Genomic DNA, 21,397 nt, shown 5'->3' on the forward strand with positions numbered 1-21,397 from the left:
ACGAGTTTTCCCACTTTCCATACTAGCCCAGCCTATGCAGACACAAGAATTGCCTCCCAGCTTTCATTGAAGAAAGGGCTGAGGAGTCAGGACTTAATCCCACTGCTCTGTATTTTGCATTCTGGGGCCTGAAAATATTTCTTTTAAGACTCAAGGTTCCTGACTGTGAGACCTTTAGATACTTAGGGACACAGGTCTAGGGACCAGTGGAGATGGCCTGTTAGGGATCGGGGGCTTCAATCCTCATTCCATCCCCCGCATCATAGAGTTTTTATACAGTATGGAAAATGTTTACAGCAGGTCATTTTGTTTCCTTCCAACTATTATGAGAGAAATTGAATCCCAGGAAATGTTCACTCTCTCTAAATGGGATGGAAACAATGAAGATGGGGCAGGAAGTTTATGGAGTAGGAGAGGAACAACAGTGATTTGGAAATATGAGTTTAAGGATTTTCCTTAAAACAATGCCCTTCTCTCTCTCCCAACCACCTGGAACTTAGGGGCCTGGGTCTTTGCTGGGGGGATGGGAATGAGCCCCAAAATGAACACAATGGTTTCCTGTAGTGTGTGATCTCAGCTCTAAATGCAAGAAATAGAAAGAAGGCCTCATTAGGACTTTTCCCAGGACGGTTCTGGGGCCTGAGCTTCTGGAATGTCTTTGGGAGCATAGACCTGGCCCACAAAGGTCTTTTGGACTGGAAACAGTCTCTTCTTGGGAACTTCAGGGGCTCTTCCAGACTCTCACTGTGTAACCTCAGTAGGTCTCTCACCTTCTCAGAGCCTGTTTTTAATCTCTAAATGGGACTGAGTGAGAATCTCTATGGAACCTTCTTAGTTATGTTTGTGGTCCCAGGAATTGGCCTCTTCCAACCCACCTGAGACCCTATGAGAGCTATATTGTGTCTAACCAACCAGTCACAGGCCTCATCCACCTGCCAGAGTCTCCCAGGTACAGTAGGGGGCCCTGAGTGAATCCAAGACACTGTGAACCAGGATAGAGATGCTATTGCTCAATTGGGCTAGAAAGATAATGAAAGGAGAAGACAGCATACTGGACTCTCCCTCTGCTCTGACCCCACACCCCCTTGACTGGATGGCTGTGCCAGTCCACATGTCCACAGCCAAGTTTCATCTCCAGCAGCTCCTTGGAGTGTTGTAAACAGTAAAAAAACAATATTTGTACCCAAAGTCCCATTTTAGTAGCTGATTGGTAAGTGGTAGTGGACGTTCACATGAGGCGCTCTTACTCACCTCCTTTTGCAGGTAAAAACCCTGATTTCCAGGAGGCTAACATAACCTGCCTAAGTTTCCTCTAGAGAGCATGATGGGCTCAGGAGCCCAATCAGATCCAGAAGTCTTAGCACATGGAGAGGTCATCAGTTCATCTAGCAAATGCTAGTCTTAGTTCAGGGTACAAATGGAAGAGGTGGTGTGGGAAACATTTTTCTTATAAAATATGTCAAGATATGTCCCTTTCAATATGTGAATTTAGTTCATGTTTTCTCCCTGCCCCTTCTTGGTGTGGGATCCTTGTTCCCTCCAGCTCTGGGCTCTGAGGACCAGCTAGCTTTGCTGAGCTGTGGTGATTCATGTCACATTCCCACTGACAAAGGTCATCCTGGGTCTAAGGTTACCAGTTTCTCACATCCTCCAAGCTTGTTACTGTGATGGGTACAAAGTCAAGGCAGGAAGCTATGGCCACTTCCAGGCTTGGCCCCTTCATCCCAGCCGTTCCTGACAGGGGACAAGAGAGTGAGCTCAGAGTCACTCTTGCATTGGCTTCATCCTTGAGCAAATTTTTTTTTTACCTCACTGAGTCTCAAAATCCAGCTCTGTAAAGTGGGAGAGTTGAAATAATTGTGGGTCAGTCACTTGGGGAGCCTGGAGATGAAGAGTTAAGAGAGCAGGGGTAACCAGCTCCACCAGCTGGTGATCCTTGATGCTTGCGAGTTTTATTTTGTTTTGTGTTTAATTGGAATTTGTGATTCAAGGAAAAGGAGGAAAGAGAGAAGGGATCAGGAGAGGGCTGGAGGGGTACTGGGAAGGGATTGGGAGGAGGCTGGGAAGGGGCTATTATGAAGGGCTGGGAAAGGTAGTGGGAAGGGGTTGGAATGGGACTGGGAGGGGTTAGGAAGGGGCTTCAGTAGATTTACTAAGAACTCAGATGGGGTGAGCAAGAGGCTGTTACATGCAGCTCCTGAAGCCCTCTTGTGGGCCAGTGTATTGGGCCTGAGCCATGCAACTATGTGTATGGCACAGTCCTTTTTCTGTGACTAAGGATAAGAAAAATAGACAAACTATGTTTAAGGCACTTATCTTAGGAAAATAGCACATTCCCATTCTAACAAAATATCATACATTCTGTTTAAACAAGAGTTAATACCAGGCATGTTTTCAAAATACTTGATGCTATGTTGAAAACTAATGACCATGAGATATTCCAAGATAGTTCTGACTAGCAAATTGTGTACAGTTTTAAATAATACTCCTTTCATTCCTAAAAGACGGACATTAAACAGGTCAAAATGCAAACTGAATGTATCTCTCATAAACAGAAGTATTTTTGCTTCACTTTTCTAAATGATACTTTAGCAAACCTTAGAACTTTTTCCTTGGAAAGACAATAACATAGAACAGTGACAACAACCGCCCCACACACAAACATACCAGCTGGACACCCAGAGGTTTGTTCCTATCCAGAGACTAGCTCCCAGGACAGTGAGAGTACAGTTGGCATTGCGGGGAGGGTGAGTTGGATTGGTGAGGGATGAGAAGAAGGATCAGGTAAACCCTGAGTCATGGACAGAATGATGGAGGGGATTTTGCAGATCTGTTCTTGCTTTGCACAGGGAGATGGGACTTCTAGGAGCCCCTTGAGGAAAGCTAGGGCTCAAGGCCTTTGAGGCCATCTGTGTTATCCTGGCTGTCAGCAGTGCTGCAAGGATCCTTCAAGGGAAGAGAGAAGGAGGTTATATGGATCTGTATCATTGATAAATATGGAGAAGCTCTGAGTGGTGTATTTGTGTGTGTGCAGTACCAGGGATGGAACCCAAGGCCTCCAACATGAAGGGCAGGCACTGCATGGGTCACTAAGTACATGCTGGCTCTTTAATTCTCTCTCTCTCTTGTTCTTGCTCTCTTGCTCTCACCCTCCCTGGACTTGACTCATTCCTCGTGGCAGTAATAGGGGTAGAGAAGTTATTTTGATATTTGGGAAATACTCTCCTCACCCTAATGAAACGGAAGATAAAAATTAGTAAGACAGTAATGATGAAATGAAAAACACAGAAAACTCCCATTCTGGACAGTACTTGAATGCTCCATAATGCTTTGCTGTATATGTTGGTGCAGCTACTTTGGAAGACATGTTCTAGGTCTCACAAGCTCTGAGACCCAGTTGTTCTACTGGGTAGTCTCACAATAGAAACGTGCCCACCTGCTCACCCAAGGGCATGTCTGTGAAAATAATTGGCTATGCCTTTGCTAGAAGCACATTCACAGCACTAGAAATCTGCTTTGTGGGAGAGAGGGATAGGGAGAAAAAGAGAGAGAGATAGACAAAGATAGAGACAGAGAAATAGAGAGACGGAAACAGAAAAATAGAGACAGACAGAAAGACAGGGATAGAGACACAGGGAGAGAGCAGATACCAAGGCCTTTCATGCAGCCAGCCCTGGGGTTTGATCCCTAATACCATCTGGCTCCCCTGACCCATCTCAGCCCTGTAGTCCCCAAATTCATCAGTTCTTAGGCCTTTTCATGGGCAGGTAAGTGTGAGTCTTTGGGACATTCCCAGGACCTCATGTGATTGCCTTGGGGCGGGGGGCTGAGTCACAAGGAGCCTATGAACATAGGAGATGCTGAGCTAGATTTTCCCCTCCACCTAGGGCTGTTTATCCAGAGTTGTTCTCTGGTTCAGGCCGCAATATTGAGCTATATGCGCTGACATAGCACTTTCTGTTGGAGTCCTGTTCTTCACCAAGGAGTGAAAACCCATGGTATCTGTCTGGGGGTCAGGAGGTAGGTATCAGTTTTAGGTGAATCTGGCCAGATCAGCCAGCTGGCTTATCACATAGAGAGAAAGTTCCCTGTATGTGTGTGTATGTAACACTCTCTCTCACATAAACATAGACACACAAAAATACTTGCACACCTCACAGATACATTAATAGAAACATAAACACATTCAAACATACTTACACAGAGAAACATACTTCACACCTCACAGACACACACATAGGCAACTCATATACATTCACTCACATACAGATATATACTCACACATCTCAGACACACATAGAGACAAACACAGAGAAAAACACTCATAGCTCACACACATTCTCACAGAGACACACCAATGCAAACACACCTCACACACATTGACACACACTCCACCCATGCAGACACACACAGAGATCCACTCTTGCACTTCACAGGCATGTACTCATATACTTCACCTCACACACACACACCCCCACTCACACTTGCACAGAGATGCACTCATGCACGAGTGTGATTCTGTGTGCAGAGCTACTGCAGGCGGACTTGCAGGTCTCAAGCCCTCTCTGTTGTATTTGGCTTCTCTCAGTGCCTTGTTTAGAACAGCAACTGGCTCGGGGCCTATTTTAAGCAAGAATCACCCTTCCCACATTCTTCTCTAGACACATACCCACCACCTGCACACAATTCACCTGCACCTACATTCACTTGCACATGCACAAACACATGTGTTCTTTTGCTGGTTTGTAACCTGGATCCCTCTTTCCTGGACCGTGAGTCTTGAGGAGCAGGGTCCTGGTACATTATAGGGGCTGAGTTCCTTGGAGAGAGGGTAACGGATGAATGCCTAGTCTACAGGTGCACTCACATCTGCTGACAGGGACACACGTCACATCTGCATTTGTTCAAGCACTCGACCTTGTCTGGGCTGCATCTGTTTACATGGGAGACCCTCACAGAGCTTGCTCTGAGTCATATACAAGACAGGCAACCTTGGGTTCTCCTGCTGGGGTCACTTCCCCAAGTTGAACTTGCTTTTCCCCCTCCCCCTATGGATATAATGATATCCTCCTCCTCCAAGACTTTTGTGACAACGAATAATTTCATGTATGACAAGCACATAGAATGGGGATGCACTTAGCGTGTGGTAAGTGCCCTATAAATTCTTGATGTCATTATTACTGTTAAAACAAAGCAGCAGAGAAGCAGGACAGACTAATGCGAGAATGGAGACTACCCAGATGTTGTTCTACTTCTCATGCTCCAAGACCCAACATGAGCCAGCTCACAGGGGCCAGACAGACCTGAAAGGAGGGTATGTGCTCTGAGTTGTACATCACTTATGAGATACTGGGGGCATGTTAGGGCTGGGTAAACAGCTTAAAGGCTTTGTAAAGGCTTTGCATGCAGGAGCCCTAGGTTTGATCTCCAGCACATGATCCCCCAGGCACTGCTGGGGGTAAATCCTAAGCATATTGCCTGGAGGAGGTCCTTGAACACTATGGGCTCAATCAACCAACCAGACAAAAGAAAGCTACCATATAAATAGGAGCATGGGGTCTGAAAAAAGGTTTGCTTCAGACTTCTCAGAGCAGGTTTAGCATGCTGAAACCAAACCTAGGCATCACTGTCTGGCTAAGTGGAAATGTGACCTGGCAGTGCTAAGGATGAACGACAGGGATCAGGCCTGTGTAGAGTGACAAATATATCTGGGTGTATGGTGGTCCTGAAGCCTACAGTACAGGGCTCATAGAGTGCTGATCTCATTGTTCCTGGGGATGTTGCAGTGTCTGCCCCTGCCAGGCTTGACGTCTGACAGGTGCTAAGACCCTTCTCTGAAGCTGGGAACTTCCTGCCCAGCATCAGAGGTTCTCAGCACTCACCAAGGCTCTCTGTCTACCAGAATGTCAATGCCTTCATCCCCAGCCAGCTGGCTTGGCAGATTTTTAGACGATGCTATTTCTATCCTTTTCAAAAGGTAGAAATGGAAAAGGAAAAAAAAAGCTGCAAATAGACATAATTTTTTCCCCAGAAGCTATTTGAACACGGAAACAACTGGAGAGCCTACTCATCATTTTAAAATGCTTTTAAAGCCAGCACAGCCTCCTGTCTGCTCAAGTACCTGCAAACCAGAGGCACATTCATGAATTCAATTTAGGCTTCTTGTCATTTGGTCCCACTCCCTCTTTTCAATTGAAGCCTAGAAGGGAAAAGCAGGCGTCCCAGGGTCACACTGCCTGCTTGGGACAGGCAAGGTCACAGTAAGATGATAATTATGATTGGGAGGCAGAAGACCCTCACGACCCAGCTAGAATGAGTTTGTCATGAAACTCCTGTTTTTTGTTTTTTGTTTTAAGGTGGGAATAGTTGGAGAAGTACACCAAGCATTGTTCAGGGCTTCCTCTTGCTCTGTGCTCAGGGATCACTCCTGGCTATGCTCAGGAGATGTGGTGCTGGGGCCACATTCAAAGTAAGTGTCCTGGGGCAGGAGAGATAGCATAGCGGTAGGGCATTTGCCTTGTACGCAGCCAATCCAGGACAGACATGAGTTCAGATCCCGGCATCCCATATGGTCCCCTGAGCCTGCCGGAGCAATTTCTGAGCACAGAGGAAGGAGTAACTCCTGAGTGCTGCCAGGTGTGGCCCCCAAGAAATAAATCAATACAGATATCTTTAAAAATATTGAAAAGAAAAAAAGAAACAAGAACAAAGTAAGCGTCCTACTCACTGTACTGTCTCTCCAGCTCTGATCAGTACTCACTTCTTCACTTTTACGTGGAAGGTGCTGAAGCCACCATTGGCCAGAACGCATCTTCCTTTCATAAACTCGTTTAAACATTCTCCTATTAACAAAGGCTTCAGGGGTTGGAGAGAGAGCTTAAAGGGCAGGAGTGCACATCTGAGGCCTCACATTTGATCCACGGCACAGCATGGGTCTACCAGAAATGCTGGACTGGTCCTGGTGGCTCCTCTAGCAGCTCATAATAGGGTTGATCACTGTGAACCTGCTGCATGCTGGGCAATGTTTCTTGTTCTGTAGATGCAACTGTGAACCCAATTTTCCTTCTTTTATTCATGCATTCTTTCATTCAGCAACTGCTGATTGAGGGCCTCTACCTGTGAGGGACTAGCAATGACCCATCCTCACATGTGGGAGAGTTCAGTGATCCATGAGAGGATAGAATTTACTTTCCATTCTAGTGAAAAGGCCAGGCAAGAACTTTTTTTTAACTCAAATAGATTGCATGGGAGATGGTGAAAGTTTGATGGGGATGAAAGACCACCTCTTGGTTAGGGGTCAGCAACCCCTGGCACTCAATTTGTTGTTTATAAATAAATCTTTATTGGAGCCCGTTTACACTTGTTAACCTAAATATTGCCCACAGCTACTTTCATACTACTGTAGCTGAGTTAAATAGTTATGACAGAAACTCTATGACCCACAAAATAAAAAATATTTATTATGTGGACTTGTGCAGAAGAAGTTTACTGACCTCTCCTTTTAAAACACCCAAGGGAAGGTGTCAAAGAGGCAGTTGGAGAAGTGGTTATAAAAGGTTATTAAAATAAAGAAAAGTCTCCCACTTACTGGAGAGAGAGCTTCCTCATCTGCACAGTGAGTTTATGCCTGGTGCTTAGACCAGCCCCCACTGTTTTTTAAAATTGTTTTAAAATATTATTTTTATTTAATTTCTAAAATTAAATCATTGTTAGATACAGAGTTAAAATTTTGTTTATAGTTGTGTTTTGGTCATACAATATTCAACACTCATCCCTCCACCAGTGCTCATTTCTTGCTACCAGTTTTCCCAATCACCCTCCTATCCTTCCTATCCCACCTCCAGCTTGCCTCTATGGCAGTTAATTTTCTTCTCTCTCTCTCTCTCTCTCTCTCTCTCTCTCTCTCTCTCTCTCTCTCTCTCTCTCTCTCTCTCTTTCTCTCTCGGCACTGTGTTTTGCAAAAGCATTACTGAAGGAGTATCATGCATATTACTTTACTTCCTTTCAATTCCCAGTTATTGTCCAGAGCGATCATTTCCAACTTTTATTGTCATAGCAGTCACTTCTCTGTCTTAACTGCACTTGCCACCCATCATTTCTATTGTCTTTGGGTATTATTCTCATATTATGCAGCCCCTACTCTTGTATGCTGTGGCCCCAAGTTATCCCTAGCCTTTCTTTAAGCTCTCTTGGCACCATAAAGTAGATAAGCCAGAAGAACTTACTCTGAGAGTCACTAATAATTTCTGAGTGGATATTTGTGGGGGTTTTTTCCCTTAAAATTTTTTTGTTTCCTCTTGGAGGTGGGACACCAAAGGTGACTCAATGTTGCCAGAATTCCCTTCTGGCAATACTTGGCCAATGGATTCCTGTGTTCATTGTAGCAGTATTCACAATAGTCAAAATCGGAAAAAATTCAAGTGTCTGAGCATAGATGACTGGATAAAGAAACTATGGTATATATACACAACAGGATATAATGCTTTATATTTTAATAGAGCCATGCAGTTTGCTGCTATGTGGATTGTATCATGTTGAGTGAAGTTGGTTAGAGGGAGAGGAACAGACACAAATGATCCCTCTCACTTCTAGTTATAAAGAAACATAGTAGGTGAACAACAAAAGCATAAAGCCAACTGAAGCTGGTCTTCAGTAGGAAGATGACTACAGGGGAGGAAAGGAAGAGGAGTGGACACTGTGGGACAATAGTGGCAGGACACAGACATTCTGGTGGGGGTCCTGGAATGTGTTATACATGAAATTCTATGACTATCATTATAAACCATGGTGCCTAAGACAAATTTAAAAAACAATACTCTGGGGCTGGAGCAAAGGCGCAAGTGGTAGGGCATTTGTCTTGCACGCGGCTGACCCAGGATGGACCTTAGTTGGATCCCCGCATCCCATATGGTCCCCCAAGCTAGGAGCAATTTTTGAGTGCATAGCCAGGAGCAACACCTGATCTTTTTGGTGTTACCCAAAAAGCAAAACAAACAAATAAACGAACAATACTTGACCAATCAGGCCTGGCAGTTAAGGATCAGGCCCGAGGTCTGGACCTGCTTAAGCCTTGCATTGCCAGAGACCAGGAGGGCCACCTGGTGGTTCTCAAGATCTGAACTCTGAGTCCATTCATGAGCTCTCTTCACCCCTAGGTACATTGTTAGTTTAATTTTGTAACAGTTTATTTTTAAATTTTGCCTTAAGTCATTTTTAAAATTAAATTTATTCCCTTATATATTGTTTTAGTTAACACAAGATGTCTTACATGGACATTTCTCATGGTTCCACAATGATGTATGTTTGTCCTGAGCCAAATGTTTCAGTCATGCCAGCAGGCTGGTCATAATACCACTTTCCCCAGCCTTGCTGCCTCGGCTCTGCCTTACTGATACAGGCACTGCCTTTCTTATTTACAGGTTCTGCCTGTAAATAAAGGCTTAATGTGATTCCTACTTTCCCCACCCCCACCTCCTCCAGAATCCCCATTTACAGGATGGCTTTTCACTCCCGTTACAGTTATAGATGGCATGGGCTCTTATTTATTTATTTTAAGAAGCATTTTCATCTCCGGGAAAATGATAACCCCATCGGAAGGTGTAATTGTACTGATTTTTAGAAGGGTGACAATACCCCAGTGCTGATGAATGGCAAGACATGAATCAGAAAGATTCTATTAAACATCTCTGGGACAGGTGGCACAGGGATATTAGCCAAAATGATTAATTTGACGTGGTCATTATGGACACAGACAAACCTGGCAAAATTGCATTTCATTCCCTGCTGAATTCATAAAAGCCTGGTACACGCCCCCTGGAGTTACAGCACTGGGTGCATTGTGGTGGGGAAGGTTTCAGCTTCGAGATGCCATTTTCCTTGTAAAACAATGTAGACACTGAGCAGCATGAAGATCTGGAGCTGAGATGTTCTGACAGGGCATGGGCTTTATTTGTTAAAGTAGCTGACAGGTGATCTTCTTGTTTATTGTCAAATCAGGACAGTTTTGCTTTTGCTTTTGATTGTTTTATTTGTGGGGTTTCGTGGGGGGGGGGGAGAATACCCTATTTACCCCTGGATCTACACTCAATTTTACTCTTAGAGTTTTTGAGGCATCACATGCAGTGCCAGGGATCAAACCTGGTAGGCTTTGAGCAAGGAAAGCTCCTTACCTGCTGTTCTCTGTCTCTGTCTGTCTCTGTATCTCTGTCTGTTTCTGTCTCTCTGTCTCTGTCTCTCTCTCTCTCCTTCCCTCCCTTTTTTCCTCCCTCCCCTCATTTAACCCCAAAATTTGGAATTTTAGAGCTATAGGTGACACTATGGAAAATGATCCCACACAAGAGGACAATTTACCTCTGTCTCCATATATTTTTTATTTCCTTGCTGAACCTTCATCTGGGACATGGAAATGCAATTTAAGACGTATTTAGGTGCCAGAGAGTAGTGCCAGAGTACTGCCACAGCAGTAGGTGTTTGCCTTGCACGCAGTTGACCCAGGACAGATGCAGGTTCGATCTTTGACATCCCATATGACCCCCCAAGCCTGCCAGGGGCAATTTCTGAGTGCAGAGCTAGGAGTAATCCCTGAGTGCTGCTGGTGTGGCCCAAAAACCAATCAATAAATAATAAAGCTTTATTTTTAAAAAGACATATTTAGTTTACTTCTGCAGTTTGTCTCCTCTCTCCCCACACACATGTCCCCTGGAGGTAGGATTGGACCAGGTACGTCTATCTATGTTTTCACATTTCCTTGTAGAATGCTTGCTGGCTCCCTGCCAGGACAGGAGTGGGGTTTTATAGATGGGGACAGCAGGGAGGAGACAGTTGAGAGAAGTTGCCAAAGGACTCTCACAAGTAGGTGTCAGGGCTGAAATGTTCCCATATTAATCTAATCAATCTGGTGTATTCCTTCTGCAGGTGGTCATGGATAATGTATTGTAAGAGTCTTCAACGTGTGTGTGTGTGTGTGTGTGTGTGTGTGTGTGTGTGTGTGTGTGTGTGTGTGTGTGCGCGCGCGCGCGCGCAGAGAGCTGGGGGAATATTTGAAATATGCAAAAAGAACTATTAGGAACTCTGCAAAATTTGGGGTTTACTGAAAAGTGGCTGCTTAGGTGTCCAACTGACTAGAGTTCACAGGAGCAAGAGAGCTGAGCAACCTCCGCAAGGCCATTTTGGTTCAGAGCCCTGCAGTACGAGTGAGGCTGTTTTGTGACGTCCCTCCCTTCATGCCCATTTCCTCTGATGGTGCTGGAGGCCCTAGGATCTGAGTGGGGGCAAGGGATGTGCCAAAGATGTGCAACCCAGGTCAGCTATGTGCAAGGTGAATGTCCTACCTGTTGTAATATCTCTCTAACCGCATCTGTTATTATTTATGTCAGTCATGTCTTACTAGCCTTTAAAATTGAAGGGGGTGTTCGGCCATACCCAGTGGTGCTCAAAGGTTTTCCAGGCTCTGCATTCATGAATTACTCCTGGCAGGTTTGGGGACAATAAGGGATGCCAGGGATCAAACCCAGGTCATCTGGATGCAAGGCAAATGACCTACTCACTGTGCTATTTCTCTGGCCCCTTAAAATAGGTTGTCTTTGTTTTTGTTTTTGGGGTACACCTGGTGGTGCTCAGAGATTACTCCTGGCTCTGCACTTAGAAAATCTCTCCTGACAGGCTCGAAGGACCATATGGGATGCCAGGGATCAAACCTGGGTCCATCCCGGGTCAGCTGCATGAAAGGCAAATGCTCTACCACTGTGGTATCACTCTGGCCCCCTTAAATGGGTTTTGTCTATTTTTTTCTATTTTGGTAATCTACTGATATGATTAATTTTGTTATTTAATTTCTAGCTTCATGAGTATGAGTTCATTTAATTTTTTAAATAAATTCATTAGGTTATAAATGATCAGTTCCCCAGTGCGTAGGTCTCCAGGGTTTTGTGGGCAGCACACCGGTCACAATGTGATTTCAGCTACCATTGCCTCTTCAGTCAGAAATTACTTAGAAGATTACTTTTACTTTTTTCTGTTTTGGAAGCCACACTTACTGATGCTCAGGTGTTATTCTCCTGGTGCTAAGGGGAACAGTGTGATGCTGGGTCTCCCAACACACACACTATGTTGAGCAATCTCCTGGTCCAAGAATGTGTGTTCTTTATGTATAGGGACAAACACAAAATGGTATCTTGTATTATTTATCTCTGTTATCCTTAGTTTTGTTTTGTTTTGTCTTTGCATCACCCCTAGGGCTTACTTCTGACTCTGAACTTAGGGGTTACGCTTGGCTCTGCACTCAGGGGTTACTTCTGCCTCTTCATTGGGGAATTACTTCTGGCAGGATTGGGTGACCTTATGGGGAACTGGGCATTGAACCCAGGTTGGAAGCATTCTAAGCAAATACCTCACCACTAGCCTATTACCCTGACCCCAGCTATCCTTAGTCTTTTTTTATGACTAATTTGTGGATTTTGGAGGAGATACATTTGTATTTGGGTCTTATTATGTTAATATATCATATTTATTTTGATAAATCTCCTTTGTACTTTTAACGGTTTTTTACTTTATATCTGTGGTTTATCAGTCTCTATAAAAGTTTATGTCTGTCATTTCCTCTTAGTAGATTGTATCATTTGTCAACTTAAGTATTCTTCTTGATCTTTATAATGATTTTCCGTGAATTATACTTAATTTGTTATTAATTTTGCCACTTCTGCTTTTTATTTGCCTGATAAATCTATTTATTCTTAAACTTGTGTCATTTTATTTTAGGCATGCCCATTATAAATGTCATATACTGGATTCATTCACTTTAATCAAAATATTAATTTTTTATCTTTTAATAAAGGAATTAAAGTACTTTGTATTTATTGTCATCTAATTCAACAAAACTTCACATGCAAGATCAACACATGAAAAATTAGTTGGGTCTCTAGAAATCAGCAATAAATCATCTAACAGGAAACTAAGAAAATAATTCCATATATGTATAGCATCCAAAAAATATATAGGGAGAAATTTAAGTAAAGAGTGAGAGACTCGAGCATAGAAAACCACAAACTATTGAAAGAAAATTAAAGAAATTAAAAGAAGTTCTTTGTGTAAAAAAGGTTGTCCTGTGATTGCAGATTAGAAGACAAAACTGCCAAGATGGTAGCACTGTCCAAATGATCTACAGAGTCAATGAAATGCCTATCAAATTTCCACCTGCCTTTTTGGGGGGTTGGGGCACACCTGGCAGTGCTCAGGGTTATTCCTGGCAGGCTTGGGGGAACCATATGGAATGTGGGAGACCAAACCTGGCTTGGCCATGTGAAGGCAAATGCCCTACCCTCTATGCTTTAGCTTCGGCCCCATCCGTTTGCCTTTTTAAACAGAAATGGAATTGCTGACCCAAGTCCTTGTGAAACTGTGAGAAGGCTCTGAAGAGTCACAGATAAAAAGAAAAAGAATTAAGCTAGAATTGTTCTTCCCAAATTCTGCAAGGCCATGGTAATCAAAACTGTGATATTTGTAAAGAATAGACAAAAAATTAAAAGTAAGAATTCTGGTATAAGCCCTCTACATCAAAGGCCAGTTAATTTTCTACTGAGGTGCCAAGGTGCTTCAGGGGGAAAAGAACAATTTATTCATCAGATTGTTCTGAGACCATTGAAATGAGATTGGACTCTGCTTCATGCTATCTATGAAAGTTTAAAATGGATCCATAAGCTAAAGGAGTTTGTGCTAAACAAAAGTCAGAAGGAGAAAGGCAAGTGCCAAATGATTTCACTTGAAGCTGGGATATAAAGAAACAGATCAAGAAAATGGAGAGTGTCCTGGGAGAGAAAACCCATCCACTCTGAGAATAGAATTGAGGTTACCTCAGGGCCAGGTAGAGTTGAAGGGAACAGTTTTGTGGACTATGGTAGAGGGTTATTGCCTTTTTGGTGGTAGACGTGGTGTGGTGACATTGTACGTACTCCCTGTGGAGTAAGTACTTTACTTACTTTTACTATTGTAAAGTAGTTTCACCTCAGAATGGATTCATAACAAAGAATCAGTTTCAAACTATAATTTTTGTTGAAGAAAACACCAGAGTAACCCTTTAGAATTTGGTTCTAGTTATAAAGTCTTAGAAACATGAGCAACAAAAGAAAAATTAGATGAATTGGGCAGCTTCAAAATGATAAACTTTTGTGCATTAAAGGAAAAGTAAGGAAGAGAATTGATAGCTTACAGAATGGGGATATATTTGCCAATTTTATTTTATAATAATTTAGTATCTATAATACATAAGGAACTCTTATAATACAACCAAAATGCCATTCAGTTTAAATTTGGGCAAAAGAATTGAGTGGATATTTCTCCAGATTAGATATGCAAAAAGAAACCTATGAAAAGAGACTTAACATCTTTGATCACAAAAGAAAATTAGACCAAAACTGAAGTACAACTTTACATCTTCAAGGATAGCTGTAAAAGAAGCAACAGAACATAAGTGTTGATTAGCATGTGAAGATACTGTTGGTGAAAATGTAATTTATGCAGTCATGGTGGAAATAATTGAATGGTCTTCAAAAAGTTAAACACAGAGAATTAACATTCCAGCAGTTCACCCTAGTTATATGCACCCCCAAAGCACTAGAAAAAGGCATGAAAATATATGGATATATTTGTTTATAGCCTAACAAGATAAATAGTCCCATGCCATCCATGGATGACGGGACAAACACAATGTGAAATTATATATATATATATATATATATATATATATATATATATATAAGAAAGCATTATTTTGCAACGCAAAGGAACGAACTATTAATACATGTTACAACTTGGATCAAAATTGGATGCTAAGTTAAAGTCAGATATAGGACATCAAATCATTTGATACTGTTTTGATCAAAGTACCCGCAACAAGTAAATCTACACAGATACTATGCACGTAGGCAGAGAGAAGGAACTGAACTGGAAGACCAGAAATAGTGTGAAACTGCTGAATGGACATGGGAGTCCCTGTAAAGATGAGGAAAATATAAAGCTACATGGTAGTTGTGAAACATTGTAAATGTGTTTAATACCATTTATTTTTCATGGGTTAATTTAATGGTATATAAATTTCACCTCAATAAATGTTCTAAATTAGAATACACACATTTAAATAATTTTCCTCACAATATAAATAATTGATTGAACTTATTTCCTGCTTAAAGAGAAACACAACTTTTTTTTTTAAGTGAAATACTCTAGATTTTTCATTTTGGATTCTTTCCTTATAAGGATTTGTTCATGTTTTTGACTTTCAGAGGCTCTGACAACCTGACATCTTTTCTACTCTTCTTGTAAGGACAGAATAGCAAATTAGGGACCCTGAGTGGTTGGTCTTTCTTCACCGAGAGAAATAAAAATCTTACAAAGACTTTGGTGCCTTGTGGGGAAATTTGGGAGTCAGAGTTGCAAGACCTGGGCAAAAATTCCCCCAAGATTTCTTTGCTGGGTGTCACCTCCACCCTCTAAGCTTTATCTTTATCTGTAAAACAGAGCATAATAGTTTGTTTGTTTTTTTTAAAGAACTCTTAGGCTCAGTGGAGACAAAGTCCATGGGGCATGGACAAAGTCAGGGGGCATGACTAATGTACTGTAGATACCAATGTAATCAGTAGCAGGTAAATTAGGGATTTGATTGCATTTAGAGGAGGCTTGTCCTTATTCACATCTTTAGTTATTTTTAAGTGTGCTAATTGCCTCTTTAAATGAATTGTCATAATTGTGTTATTCCAATATTTTGATACAGCATATGCTTATTTTTGCAAAAAGGCTTCTGGTCGATTGGGACAGTTCCAGTGTGTGGAGGATTTGGATTTTTAACTAAAAGCAACAGGCTTGTGTGTGGAATGAGCAGTCTCTGGATGTCTGTTCTGGGTCCTGGGGGCCCCGACCTGGAAGCCGCTGTTGACAGAGATGAGCAACAGAGGACCAAAGGTCTTTTGCAGTATGGGGACAGTGATACAGAAACACTGAGATGAAATATGAACCGAGGGTAGCCTGCAGTTTCAGCATACGTTTGCCAGACTCTAACTGAACACCTACAATGCTCAGCAGTCATACCCTCACATGAAGTCTGGGAGCTGAGCAAATAAAAGTTGGGCAAAGTCAGCAAAGATGGCAGGTGGGCTTGATTCTACAAAGAATTCTCATGAAGGAAAGTCTGGTTGTAGACTAGGTAGGAGCCTTCTGGAGACTCAGCTCTTCAGACAGGTTTTACAGGACCACCTGGGATGCTGGGGAACAACATAGGTTGGCTACTTGCAAGACAAACACTACACCCACTGTGTTCCAGCACCCAGCATACCCTATTTTTTAAAATTAAAAATTTAAGTTATAATTTAATTTAAATTATAATTTAGGTACCACAGATACAATATTACAACAGTGTTAACATTTATGGGATTTTTTGTGTATTAAGGAGATATACAGGGCTTATTTGTGCCTCTGCACTCAAATACCACTACTTGATGAGAACAAATTCTCAGGTTTATTTTAAAAACTGGAAAAGTTATGTGCCCTCTTCATCTCTAACCTGGGAGAGAACTCTTCCAGGAAGCCTAGAGGGGGTTAAGGAGACAAATCATGTCAGCTAGTCCCAGCTAAAGAATTCCAGGCACACAACTGGCAAATTAGATGTGTCAAAATTCCCTTGTGTGGGTCAACAGACCTAAGGAGTCAGAGGGACACCTCAAGTCATCAAGGTGGTCACTCATGAGGAATCATGGTAACACTGAATGTCATGCAGACATCAAGGAATTAGGGATATTCAGTAATTCTATAACACACTTTGGAGAAGATGGAAAAAGAGAGGCTAGACAGAGCAAAGCTCCCAGTCCTGCATGGACTGTCCTGGATGAGGTAGAAAACATGAGTATTGAATCAGCCCTCCACATAAGAAATGTGATTCTGGGTCTCACAGTTTAAAGGTGAAGGTTATTCCCCAATGATCAATACCAAGATCTGGGATGCCCTCTGCTTACTTGATCTCTGGGTCTAAGGAAAGCTTGAGTGTGGCTGGGTACTTCCCCCTCATAGTTTTATTCCTATGGGTGCAGAGCTGGCTAGCAGCTCCTTCCAGGGTGTTGAACTGCCTGAGGATACAGTCTGGACTTCAAACAGATGTTTAGACACCACAGTTTCTGAGCTTTCACCATCACTGTCCTCCAGTTCAGCTCAGTCACACTGCTCAGCACATTCACTTTTCAATACTGCCAGACAGCCTTCATCCAGCGGCCAGTCCAAAACACAATTCACTCAGCTTGTTTGTCATAGAACAGGAAAGTGCTAGAAGTGGTAACACTCAAATGTTTTGTTCATTTATTTATTTTACACATGATATATTCTAATATTTACCATCTCATTCCCCAATACTGGTGGTGTTCTTCATAGACTCGAATATTCTCCACCAGAATCTCTTTATATAGATAGTTCTGACTCTTCTCTGCCCAGCCTGCTAATTGAACAGCTGTTTATGGAATACCCCATTCTGTCTCATTACTCCTCCTGTGTGTTTTGTCAGGTCCAATTCACACATATTTCTTCTCCTAAATCAAATCTCTTAGAAGGAATGGTTCCCCTAAACATAATTTGGACATCAAGACCCAATAAAGACCTATGAGAAAAAATTTTTACAGGGCCAATCTATAAAGAAACTAGATGTAAAAACTCATACAACTTACCAGCAAAGTCCAACAATGCGCAAGAATACATGGTATAATAAAAGCAAGATAGTTTTACATCAGAAAAACCAAGTGAAGAAGCCATTTGCTGTTCAATGAATTTGAGGATAAAAATCACTGGAGCCCTTCAGTAGAGGCAGGGGGAAAGAATTTAATAAACTTACCAATTAATGCACAATAAAAATAAATAGAAGCACCTCGACAAATTAGAAATGGTCTTTTGATAAAGCTCACTCATAAACCCATCTTGTTCTGGACTTTTATTCTTGGGGAGTTTCTTAATTACTGTTTCAATTTTCTTACTTCCTCCTCATTCAATATTGGGAGGTTATATTTTTCCAGAAAGCTGTCCTTTTCTTCTAAGTTCTCTAGCTTAACAGAGTACAGTATTTCATTATAAGTTCTCATGATGTCTTGAATTTCTTGGGGTTCTGTTGTAACCTTTCCCCATTTCATTTTTGATCTAATTTCTTTGAATATTTTCCTTTCTTTCCTCGTGAGTCTTGCCAACGGTTTGTCTAATTTGTTTATTCTCTTTTAAAAAAGCTCTTGGTTTCATAATTTTTTATTATTATTAAATATATTTTTATTTAAGTAACATGATCATATTTGGGTTACAGTCATAACCAGAACACCCCCCTTCACCAGTGCAACACTATCCCCTCCCCCCTTCCCATCCCCTGCCTGTTTTTGAGACAGGCATTCTACTACAGTAGTTTGTTTTTAAGTTCAGTAAGTTGTATTTTTTTCCTTAAAGGATAAGAGTAAAAAAATATAGTAAAGGTGTGATAGTGGCAATCGCCAATGTTTGCATAGGTCCAGAAAAAATGGAGAAAATGGGAGAAAAAATCCTTGACCTGATTACAAAAAGGCCTCACCCCAGGGTTTCATAATTCTTTATATATTTTATTTGTTTTTATGTTGTTGATTTCTACTCTGGTTTATATTATTTCTTTTCTTTTCTTTTTCTTTTTTTTGGTTTTTGGGTCACACCCGGCAGCACTCAGGTATTACTCCTGGTTCTATGCAAAGAAATCACTCCTGGTAGGCTCAGGGGACCACATAGTATGCTGGGATTCGAACCACCATCTCCTGCATGCAAGGCAAGCGCCCTACCTCATGCTATCTCTCCGGCCCCTTATTTCTTTTCTTTAGAAATGGTCTTTCAGGGACAAGAGAGATAGCACAATGGAAGGGCATTTGTCTTGCACACGGTGAACCCAGGACAGACAGTGCTTCCATTCCTGGTATCCCATCTGGTCCCCAAGCCTGCCAGGAGTGACTTCTGAGCATAGAGCCAGAATAACTCTGAGCACCACCAGATGTGACCACCCCCCAAAAAAACCCAAAACAAACAAAAAGAAATGGCCTTTTAATAGAAATTTTATTTTAGCACTATATGGTAGGGTTTCGTGTATAAAATATTCCAACACTACTAGAGTGCTGTTTCCCTCCAATGGAAAACATAATAAACATAGCAATATGTAAGATAAGAAGAAAAAAATGGTGCCCCTACTTAGAATTTCTGTTCAAAATTATACTGGAGCTTTCGATGAGCTCAGTGAGTGGGTAAAGTACACAGGGAGTGGGAAATGGGAAGGAAGACTGTGCAGAGTGGTTCTTAAGTTGTGCTTAAGTATTTGAAGTATTTGTAACATTTACCAAATGAGAATGACCAGGAGAGTCCTTGGTTGCTCTGAGTGTTGTACATACACCTATGGATTTATTTTATTTGTTTGTTTTGGTTTTGGGACCATACCTGGTGATGCTTAGGGTTTACTCCTATCTCTGCACTCAGGAATCATTTCTGGTGGGGACTAGGGGGCCATATTGGATGCCAGGTCAACTGCATGCAAGGCAAGTACCCTGCCTACTGTTCTATCTCTGGCCAATGTATGGATTTCTGACCCTGTATACCTCCCTCTGTTAAGGAGGGGTCCCATCTAGGGATGTCTGACAGGCCATGGGGCCATCTTGGCCTTCTGGGACATCTTCTCTGCAGTGAAACTATCATTTTTATACTTTGACAAATGGTAGTAATTGTTGGTGCTGTTATTGGTGCACAGTCCAGTTGTGAGACACTAACCTCTGAAACATGCCCTTTTGGTGTTTTAGACCTACAACAGCCAGAACGAGAGCAACGAAGATTATGAAATCCCCCCGATAACACCTCCCAACCTTCCTGAGCCATCCCTCCTGCACCTGGGAGACCACGAAGCCAGCTACCACTCCCTGTGCCACGGCCTCACACCCAACGGACTACTCCCTGCCTACCCTTACCAGGCCATGGACCTCCCAGCCATCATGGTGTCCAATATGCTGGCCCAGGACAGTCACCTGCTCTCAGGCCAGCTGCCCACGGTGAGTTGTTGTTATGCACTGTGGGCCCCCCCCCCCCTCTAATGGCAGGGTAGAGAGTGGAGAGGGGAGAAGAATTGCAGAGTCCTCATGGGAACATTCTCCGCTCTGCAGAGCCTTCATGGAGACCATGATGGCAGAGCCTGTCTTGAGTTGGTTGCCAGTGAATAAGGGAATTAACATGGTGAAAATTTGGTGTCTTCCCACTGCCTTCTTCTATAGCTCTTGGTATTGTTTTCGGGTAATTTATTAGTATAAGTTCATTTTAATTTGTATTTATAAGGCTTTTCTCAGATCTAATTTATTTACCATACAGCTCACCCATTCAAATATAAATTTTAGTAGAATTAAGCATAGTCACAAAACTGAATTACTATCAACACAATTCATTCTAGGATATTTTCTTCCCCAAAGAAACCCTGTACCACTCCTTTTCTCTCAGTCACTGCTAGTGAGAATGTTGACTGGTGGGGCCTGCGAGGTGGCTCTAGAGGTAAGGTGTCTGCCTTGCAAGTGCTAGCCAAGGAAGGATGGCGGTTCGATTCCCTGGCGTCCCATATGGTCCCCCCAAGCTAGGGGTAATTTCTGAGCATTTAGCCAGAAGTAACCCCTGAGCATCAAATGGGTGTGGCCCGAAAAAAAAAAACCAATATGGACATTCCTAAAAAAAATCTAGGAATTGAGCTTCTGTTTGACCAAGGAACTCCACTTTTTTGGAATATACCCAAAAGGCCCAAGCCACAATGCACTCACTCTTCTACCCCTACATCTCTTATAGCACTGTTTACAGTCACCCAAATCTGGAAACTACCCAACTGTCCAAGAACAGATGACTGGATAAAGAAGCTGTTGTACATATACACAATGAAATATTACTCAGCCATAAGAAAAGATAAAGTCATATAATTTCCCCTACAATGGAGGGACCTGGAAAGTATCGTGCTGAGTAAAGTTAATCAGGAGAGAGACTGACACAAAATGATATGTCCCTCTCCTATGAGGGACCTAAAGGAACATGGTGATGGAATAACAAATACCCAGAGACAAAGGAAACAAAGAACATGAGTACTGGTACTCAGTAGGAAAATGCCTCTTGAGGGGCCAGGGAATAAGACAGGGAGGGGGCAACAACTATGGTAGAGGGAAGCATTCAACCAGGAGGAAGACGTGGTGCTGAAAGGTGACAAAGTGTTATGTATGAAAGCTTATCAGCAACAGTACTGTAGACCACAGTGCAAAACCTTAAAAAAAATGTGTCTCAGAGACAGACACAATAGAAGACAAATGGGAATCAAAGATCGTATTGTTGGAGAGAAGTGGGCACTGGTTACTGGTGTTGAAAC

General features: G+C 42.3%; 1 protein-coding gene across 3 annotated transcripts in view; it reads left to right on the forward strand.

Annotated features, from left to right (window-relative positions):
- Positions 1-21,397, forward strand: part of TOX2 (TOX high mobility group box family member 2) — a 127,269-nt gene that overhangs the window by 61,429 nt on the left and 44,443 nt on the right. For all 3 annotated transcript variants that reach the window (XM_049779243.1, XM_049779244.1, XM_049779242.1), the window contains exon 3: positions 19,812-20,057. In XM_049779243.1, coding sequence (XP_049635200.1) covers positions 19,812-20,057 — 246 coding nt within the window. The remainder of the gene's footprint in view (positions 1-19,811; positions 20,058-21,397) is intronic.

The sequence above is a fragment of the Suncus etruscus genome, chromosome 9 (genome assembly GCF_024139225.1).
Source record: "Suncus etruscus isolate mSunEtr1 chromosome 9, mSunEtr1.pri.cur, whole genome shotgun sequence".
NCBI lineage: Eukaryota > Metazoa > Chordata > Mammalia > Eulipotyphla > Soricidae > Suncus > Suncus etruscus.